Source organism: Mesoplodon densirostris, chromosome 16, assembly GCF_025265405.1.
Source record: "Mesoplodon densirostris isolate mMesDen1 chromosome 16, mMesDen1 primary haplotype, whole genome shotgun sequence".
Classification (NCBI taxonomy): Eukaryota; Metazoa; Chordata; class Mammalia; order Artiodactyla; family Ziphiidae; genus Mesoplodon; species Mesoplodon densirostris.
This window is the reverse complement of record NC_082676.1, coordinates 34,635,937-34,644,850: the sequence shown is the minus strand read 5'-3', so window position 1 is coordinate 34,644,850 and position 8,914 is coordinate 34,635,937. Positions and strand designations below refer to the sequence as shown.

The 8,914-nt window shown below is 48.7% G+C and overlaps 1 protein-coding gene across 2 annotated transcripts; it reads left to right on the top strand.

The window, feature by feature from the left end:
* The first annotated feature begins 334 nt into the window (after positions 1-334).
* ATP5MF (ATP synthase membrane subunit f) lies at positions 335-8,223 on the top strand. 2 transcript variants are annotated; one of them, XM_060079082.1, is made up of 4 exons: positions 335-410; positions 6,575-6,682; positions 7,306-7,422; positions 8,090-8,223. In XM_060079082.1, the coding sequence occupies exons 1-4, from the start codon at positions 398-400 to the stop codon at positions 8,116-8,118; spliced, it is 267 nt and encodes an 88-aa protein (XP_059935065.1). In that variant the 5' UTR covers positions 335-397; the 3' UTR covers positions 8,119-8,223. The 2 variants fall into 2 exon arrangements, with proteins under 2 accessions (XP_059935065.1, XP_059935066.1); XM_060079083.1 differs by lacking the exon at positions 7,306-7,422.
* Positions 8,224-8,914: the final 691 nt, after the last annotated feature.

Below are 8,914 nucleotides of genomic sequence, written 5' to 3'. Positions count from 1 at the left end.
TGGGAGGAAGGGTCTTAAGATGCTCCTGTCATCTTTCACAACAAATTTAACACGACAGAATAAGAAAGCTAGGATGCTCTTTCCTCACCTCCCTTTTATTTTTTATTTTTTTGGGGGGTGTCCCTTCCAGTCTCTTTCCTCCCAGAACTGGGAGCCCAAGTTGAGCCCTACCACTCCCACTCCCACCGCTTCACCACCCCCCGGGTTCCCAGCTGCGGGGTCGCGGTGCTTTGCCCTCCAGTTTCTTAGCCCTTCACCCCACGGCGCATCTGAAGCCCCAGCCTCGTACCAGTCGCGACCTGCTTCCCGTGAGCCTCTGCTCCCGGCACCCAGGGCGCATGCTCCCTACCCAGCAGTCCTCGTGCGGCCCGGAGGAGCGGACAGCCAGGACTTCAAGATGGCGTCAATCGGTGAGTTTCCGGACCGGTTTAGGGCTACCAGGTTAAAGACAGGAGTCGGTGTTCGGGGTCCAGTGCTCAGAGCCTCACTTGGAGGGGAGGGATCGAGTGCCGGAGCCGCCTGCCCTTCTCTCAGGACCTTCGCCGCGCCGGGCCCTTTGCCCAGGGTCCCACGCCGTCCAACCCTTCTTAGCTCGCCCCGTCGCGCCTCCCGCTTGCCCGGGTTCGCGCCACTCGGCTGTGGCGGGGAGGGCGACGGCAGCTCGGCGAGGCGCCTCCGGTCTTGAGAATGCGCTGTCTCGGGCCACCCCTCCTCTCCCCGCTGAGGAATAGCTGCTCAGCCCTGCCGCAACCCAGGCACTTGTTTTGCACCTGAGCCCTCCGCGCAAATTCGAAGCTCAAATTAAGTTCTAAGAGGAGCTAATGCCTAGGACAGTGCCTGACACCACGTCGGGTTTGACGCATGTATATATATGTTGAATAGCGTTAGAGAGGTGAAGTGACCTATTCAAGGTCACTACTAGTGAGTGGGCTGAGCTGGGATTCAAACCTAGGTTTCTGGGGCCTCGTGGTAAACTGAGCTTTAATCACAAGAGTGACCTTATGACCAGCAGGCTTTACGATGACATGCATGTATAAGTTGGACCGTCCACACTGATTTTTTTTTTTTTTTAAATACGGAAGCCACCATGTTTTAGCCCTGCATCCTCACCGTAGCCTTGTCAGGATCAGTGCCGGGAACGTTGATCCCATTTTAAAGATGAGGAAAATAACGGTCAGAGATGTGGTGTGGCTTGCCTGCTGTCACACAGCATGATAGTGGCAGAATTTTGACTAATCTATGTGTGTCTTACCCCAGTTTCTATATTCTTATTTTCAGCCCGGAGAAATGAAAAGGGGATCAAAAAATATGAGAGTGATGCTTTTTTCCCATTTGTAAAAACAGGCATGAGAATATTTATCCAGGGTGGTTATGTTGTTTAAACAGACAACATGTGAAAAGGAAGCATTGAGACTTGGTATCTTATTTAAACAGAGGGTTGTAGTGGAGAGTGCTATGAACTAAGGGTTAAACAACTTAGTATATGTAAGGTGCTTGTAACACTGCCTGACCCACAGCTGAATGCTAGTCATCCAGCTTTCCCTGCGTGACCTTTGGGTAAAGTCATGTCACACCTGGCCCATTCAGCATCACCCAGGTGAAGGAACTGGAGTCCAAGTACTGATGATCTTTTAGATGGTGTCTGTTGCCAGAGCATAACGCCACTAGTCCATTAGCAAATAAAGTGATGGAAATACCAATTAACAGTGATAGATGAGATCAGGGTTGACAAAGTATGACCAATGGGCTGGATTTCATGTGGCCTGTTTTTGTATGCTGTGAGCTAAGAATAGTTTTTGTTTTTTAAAAAATTTGTTAAGGGACTTCCTTGGCGGTCCAGTGGTTAAGACTCCACCGCAGGGGGCACGGGTTTGATCCCTGGTCGGGGAACTAAGATCCCGTATGCTGCACGGCGCAGCCCAAAAACATAAAAATTAAAAATAAATAAATAAAAATTTGTTAAAAAAAGAAAAAAAGACTATGTTACAGAGACCTTGTGTGGCCTGCAAAACCTAAAACTCTTCGCTCTGGCCAACCCCAGAGTTGGATTTAGCACCCAGAAGACACTTGGCATTTCCATGTCTCTCCATATAGGTGGACAGTATGCTTCTTCTTCTTTTTTTTTTTTCGCTTTATGCGGGCCTCTCACTGCTGTGGCCTCTCCCGTTGCGGAGCACAGGCTCCAGACCCGCAGGCTCAGCGGCCATGACTCACGGGCCCAGCCGCTCCGTGGCATGTGGGATCTTCCCGGACCGGGGCACGAAACCATGTCCCCTGCATCGGCAGGCGGACTCCCAACCACTGCACCACCAGGGAAGCCCAACAGCATGCTTCTTGAAGTCATAAAATCAAGCCAAGTAGTCACCTGCCTTCCCAAGAACCTGTGGTCCTTTCTCAACCTTCACTGAAAATCTGTCATAAACAGGAACTGTGTGTGGGGAACTCCCTCCCACCTTTAGATAGCTCATAGGCAGAAAGATAATAATAATTCCTATTTACATAGTACCTAGAGCTAAGTACCAAGGCGGGTACTATTCTTACTCTTATTTTACAAAGGAGGAAACAGAGACAGCAGTATCTTGCCCAAGGGCACACAGCTTCAAAGTGGCAGTAAATCCAGAATACTCGATGGTAGAGTCTGCTCTGTTCATCAGCACACTCTACTAGTGTGAACCAGCCGCTGCAGAGGAGTGTTGGGGGAGGGGTTTCAGTATGGCTGCCAAGGACTAAGGCCTTTGCCTTCCACTAAAAGAGAAACTTCGGAATAAGTGTTAGATGCATCTCTGATGAGTCTGATGGTCTCTTGGAATTTTGTGATGGTGCTCTACTTGGCTCTCCTTAAGGCTAATGTGATTTTTTTTCTGTGCTTATAAATTTCTTAGTTTTGGTTATGGAAATGCTGTTTTCTTCATAGTACAGAGGTATAAATATGAAGAAAAATAAATTGTTGGCTTTTTTCTCCTGTGATGTGCCAAGGCACTGTGTCAGTCCCTGAATGTGAGAATGAGAATATGTTTTCATAGTTTGTGTGGATGTGAAAAAATAGCTTCACTGGGCCTAGCAGTGACCTAAATACTTTTTTTTTTTGAGTCACCAGCCTTATACCAGTTGAAAATATTTTTAAAATTCTGTGTTTCTCTTGCACATTTCCCCAACATAGTTCTATTTTGTAAAACCTTTCTTTCTTTCTTTCTTTCTTTCTTTCTTTATTAATTATGGCTGCATTGGGTCTTCGTTGCTGCGTGCGGGCTTTCTCTAGTTGTGGCGAGCTGGGGCTACTCTTCCCTGTGGTGCGCGGGCTTCTCATTACGGTGGCCTCTCCCATTGTGGAGCACGGGCTCTAGGCACGCGGGCTTCAGCGGTTGTGGTGTGTGCGCTTTAGCAGTTGTGGCTCGCGGGCTCCAGCAGTTGCAGCACGCAGGCTCAGTAGTTGTGGCACACGGGCTTTGTTGCTCCACGGCATGTGGGATCTTCCCTGACCAGGGCTTGAACCCGTGTCCCCTGCATTGGCAGGCGGATTCTCAACCACTGGGCCACCAGGGAAGTCCCAACATAGTTCTATTTTTAAAAGCATTTTCAACCTTTTTATTATGGAAGACTTCAAATACAAAGAAATTACAAAGAATAATGTAATGAATGCTTTGTATTCGTTATAGAGCATCAACAGTTAGCAGCATTCTGCCATTCTAGTTCCATCTGTCCCTTCATCGTCCCCTCCCTACCACATTGCCATATTTAAAGCCACTTGGTATTAGAATGACATGTTTGTACTCCTCCCTGCATTCAAGAAGACTTTGAGAGTGTAGCAAAGGTAGCCACCATGTTCTTACTCAAGAAGAGACGTGGTATAGTAATTCTTGGACTAAAAGCCTACTAGTTCAAGTGACGACAAAACTGGGATGTAAGATGTGTACTTGTTAAACTTTTCTTGAAATACCACAGGCAAGGTGACAGAGTAGGGTATAGGTCATTCCCAGATGACATTACTGTCTGGTGTTGACCTCAGTATCATTGACACTTAATATTCCTGATTTGGAACATTCCTGAAATTCATTCATTCTATCTCACATTTCAAAAGTATTACCAAACTAATCACAGTTTCTGTTCATAAAAGAACTAAAGGGTGCAGTTAATCCCTGAAGCCCTATAAATGTCCTAAAGTTCGGTTATATGCCATTTCTTTCTCTGCCACCTCCCTTTTTTTTTCTTGGATATTTCACATGGACCTTAAAGAGATTTCAACAGTAATAATAACAGTTTATAGTTCTGAGCATGTTCCAAATGCTTTTACGTAGATTCTCCTTCAATCCTTGGAACAAGCCATTTCACAGAGGAGGAAACTGGAGCTCAGAGGTTACATAGGAAGGAAGTGCTTGTGCTTGAGATAAGGCGGGCAGGGCAGGAGGTCTTCTAGGAGATGACCGTTAAGTTGAGATAGCCCTGTGGTGATCCAGGGGCACTGCAGATACGAAGGCCCTCAGGTGAAAATAATCCTGTTGCATCTGGGAAACAGAAAAGGGTTTGGCTGAAGTGTGGTGAGCCCAGGAGGATGAGTGGGTTTGAGATGGCTGTCTTTCTTGATGGAATGCTGGCTTCTGAGCACAAGGCTGTCATCTGCAGTCAGTGCTGTACCCACAGTGCTTAGCAGGCTGCCTAGCACACAGTAGGTGCTCCATGTGTTTGGATAAGTCTAGATGGAAGGTTGGGGCCAGTTTGTTGGGGACAGACTACCTCAACCATGACCCTAAAACCATGTGTGCCTCCACCTGTTACTTGTGACCTCTTGACAAGCAGTCATTCTGGTTCATCAAGGCCAAATGTCTCATTTTCCAGACAGCCTGTAGCAGAGTAGAAGCTGCCATTAAGCCTGAAGGCCCTTGTCCTTGATAAGGGTTGGGAGACGTCAAGAGACCTGTGGGATTCCCCTCAGTGGACTCTTGAGGCTGGTCCTTAAGGAGCCTGAGTCCTTCCTTAGGTCCCAAAAATGGAGAAGAAACCTTGGAGTGATTTAGTGTGGCTCCTCCTGTGGTTGGTCATCTTTAAGAAGAGGTAATAGCCCTTGACTCCTTGCTCTGAAGAGGACACCTGCCAAACAGCTTTTTTTTTTTTTAATTAATTAATTTTTGGCTGTGTTAGGTCTTCATTGCTGCACGCGGGCCTTCTCTAGTTGCAGCAAGTGGGGGCTACTCTTCATTGCAGTGCACAGGCTTCTCATTGCAGTGGCTTTTTGTTGTGGAGCATGGGCTCTAGGTGCATGGGCTTCAGTAGTGGTGGCTCACGGGCTCAGTAGTTGTGGCTTGCGGGCTCTAGAGCACAGGCCACAGTAGTTGTGGCACACGGGCTTTGTTGCTCCGCGGCATGTGAGATCTTCCCGGACCAGGGCTCGAACCCGTGTCTCCTGCATTGGCAGGCAGATTCTTAACCACTGCGCCACCAGGGAAGTCCCCAGCTTTTTTTTTTTTTAATATTTGTTTATTTATTTGGCTGCACCGGGTCTTAGTTGCGGCACGTGGGTTCTTTAGTTGCAGCACGTGGGGTCTTTAGTTGCGGCATGTGGGATTTTAGTTGCAGCATACGGGATCTAGTTGCCTGACCAGGGATTGAACCTGGGCCCCCTGCATTTGGAGCACAGAGTCTTAGCCACTGGACCACCAGGGAAGTCCCCAAACAGCTTTTTAAAGTTGATCTTTTGGAAGAGGACAGGGGAAGAGAGATTCCCTCCTTAAGAGCATCTGGATATTCACAGGGCCAACCCCTCCCTGGCCCCCTTCCTATGTTACTCTTAAGCCCAGAGATGACTCAACCAGGAGCCGTTCCTGTCCCCAGATTCTCATTGGAAAATGATCTGTGGCCTGTTGGGTCTTTAGAGTGTTGTTGTGTTTTTTTTTTTTTTTTTTTTTTTTTGCGGTACACGGGCCTCTCACTGCTGTGGCCTCTCCTGCTGCGGAGCACACGCTCTGGATGCGCAGGCCCAGCGGCCATGGCCCACGGGCCCAGACGCTCCGCAGCATGTGGGATCTTCCCGGACTGTGGCACGAACCCGCGTCCCCTGCATCGGCAGGCGGACCCTCAACCACTGTGCCACCGGGGAAGCCCTAGAGTGGTTTTTACTAAGTCATTTGGCATCTGTGGTCTGAGGTAGGATGCTTGAGGTAGAAATCAGATTGGCTTCAGGAGCATGAGAGCCAGGCCTGAGGTGGAACCCTGCCTCCATGGCCTGCATGCTGTGTGCCTTTGGCCAAGATGTACCCAACTTCTCTGTCTCCCCCACTCCTACTTAAAAAGGCATCTGTCCTCCGCTTTACCTCTTCCTCATGGCCCTTAGTTCTCTTTTTACATAGTTATTCCCAGCAAGCTTTTATTCAAAATCCTGTTCTGTCATTATATAGACTCTGGCTTAAAATAGTATATCTGGTGTGACATGTTTGTTTATAATATTACTTATATGCAGCCTCTATTTAGTAATGTTACTGAATGCACCTTTATTGAATGGTTGAAATAAGTGACACAGAAGGTTGCTGTTTGTGTTATTGGGAGACCTTCCAGTGTGTGTTTTTTTGCACTTCCTTTTCAGTACCACTGAAGGAGAAGAAGCTCCTGGAAGTCAAACTAGGGGAGCTGCCAAGCTGGATACTGATGCGGGATTTCACCCCTAAAGGCATTGCTGGAGCGTTTCAAAGAGGTCAGAGCCTTATGGGCATGTGTAAATAAAAGCACATCTCTGGGTCTTCAGGGCAAACAGGTCTTTCTTTGCCCTGAATTAATTTGGCCAGTACAAGCCTTGTCTCAGACCAGTAACTTACGTAGAGGACAGAGCGAGATTGTTAGCCCTCGAATGTCCATGTTTGATCGGTCCTATCAAAGGCTGGCTCTGAGATATTTCAGACAACGAAATGTTTTCTATTGCTTGGAATCGGTACCAGTACCTCTGTCATAAAGAAATGTCATAAGACTTAAGAGGAAAATGAGTTGGAAGCACAGGGGACATGAGTCTATAATGCTCATCTCCCTGCCAGGCAGAACTTTCAAGATGAGTATTTGAAATGGTCTGTCCTTCAGGGCTGTGCATTTTAAAGTGCAGAGCAGTCCTGTGTCATCGTGTCATCATCCTTTGGGAGCCTGCGTGGTTGCCAGCCTCCTCAGGGGCCCCCGTCTTTCTGTTTTCTCTGTATAATTCTGGCTACCCTGTGGCTGTCTTTTGTGTACTGTTTCTTCCTGCCCCCAGGCCTTTCCTCAGCTTTGCCCTCTCCTATTAGAACGTGTAGAATGTGCCCTCAGAGGAGTGGCCTCCTCTCCGCTTTGCAGGTTACTACAGGTATTACAACAAGTACGTCAACGTGAAGAAAGGGAGCATCGCTGGGCTTTCTATGGTGCTTGCAGCTTACGTGCTTTTCAACTACTGCCGTTCTTACAAGGAACTCAGTGAGTCTCTTCTGGCTTGGTTTGCCTTCAATGGGGTTTCCCATGACAGGGTGGTATTGGTTCACTTTCAACCTTAGAAGTCCATCACCCTGCAGACAAGCTGAAGACTTGGAGGGACTTATCAGAATATAGCGTATTTTAAGTGCAAAAATTGTGGCAAAGAGAAAGACAGGAAAAATAAGATGAAGCTGGGGTAAAGGTAATACTTAGCATTCTATCAGCCACTGCAGGCTCTGCCAAAGCTTGGTGGAAAACTTGGCTTTATCTTCCTAGCAGCCAGTGTGAAGAGGGAAATAGGTTGAGTGCTACAGTCCAGTGTCTGTGTGGTGCTCTGGAAAAGCGTGGCTGTTCCTGGTGCTGAGACATGAGAGGAGTTGGTCTGGTGGGAGATGTCTGGTGGCTGCTGAGTGGGCTTCATGGGCTGTTTCTGCCAATGTCGAGCCACCTGCCAGTCTGTGGCATCCAGAGCAGTGCTGGCCCTGAAGGGTGGGCGCTTGGGTGCTGTTTTTCTGAGTGGGTGTTCCCTCAGGGAAGGAGGAGGCTGGCCAGGTGGCAGATTAGCTCTGAATTCCACAAGTAGGTTCTGGGTCATCTCCTGAAAGGAATTCTCGGGATGGCTTCACCCCCACCTGTGAAGAAACTTACCATTTTGCCTTTCTAACTTCAGAACACGAGCGGCTACGCAAGTACCACTGAAGAGGGCGCACTCTGCATTCCTGACCATGACCTTTGCCTGGCACCCCTGAATCCTTTTATATCCTAGTGGAGAATTAACACCCAATAAAAGATGACTGGTACACACGACTGCCTCACTGGTTCAGCCATTTCCCTGCCCTATAGGAGCTCCTGTTGCACAAGGTGGGGTGGGGTCATTCTGCAGCTCCTAGACAGCCCAGGGCTTTGAACCGTGGAGCTTCAAGATCTCGTCCCAGGGCACTGGGGGGTCACCTAGAGCCTCCGCCAACAGTGCCGAGGTGTTTTCCTGCTCTGTGCCTCATTTTTGGCCTTTTGTCAGCTGACACTTTCACAATATAAAGCAGAAATCCTCGTTCCTAAGAATGCCCTCCCCTTCCCCATCTTTCTGCACCATCCTGGGGTATTGGGGTATCAGGGAATTGGGACATGTGGGACCCCCTGGTCCTGGTAAGTAAGCTTCACTTGCAGGAAGCTCAATGGGATGATGGAGGTGGGAAGGGAAACCACAGGCCCTGATAGGAGCTCTCAACTGCTCTGTATCCAGCACCCTCTCTTTTTTTTGCGGTACACGGGCTTCTCACTGTTGTGGCCTCTCCCGTTGTGGAGCACAGGCTCCGGACACGTAGGCTCAGTGGCCATGGCTCACGGGTCCAGCCACTCTGCAGCATGTGGGATCTTCCCGGACCGGGGCACAAACCCATGTCCCCTGCATCAGCAGGCGGACTCTCAACCACTGCGCCACCAGGGAAGCCCCCAGCACCCTCTTTATCCTTCACCAAGGCCTTCAGTAACGTGA

Excerpts from the sequence above, each read along its gene's own strand:
- ATP5MF (XM_060079082.1), top strand. Across the intron at positions 6,683-7,305 it reads TGCTGGAGCGTTTCAAAGAG|GTTACTACAGGTATTACAAC; the intron begins GTCAGAGCCTTA and ends TCCGCTTTGCAG. Across the intron at positions 7,423-8,089 it reads CCGTTCTTACAAGGAACTCA|AACACGAGCGGCTACGCAAG; the intron begins GTGAGTCTCTTC and ends TTCTAACTTCAG.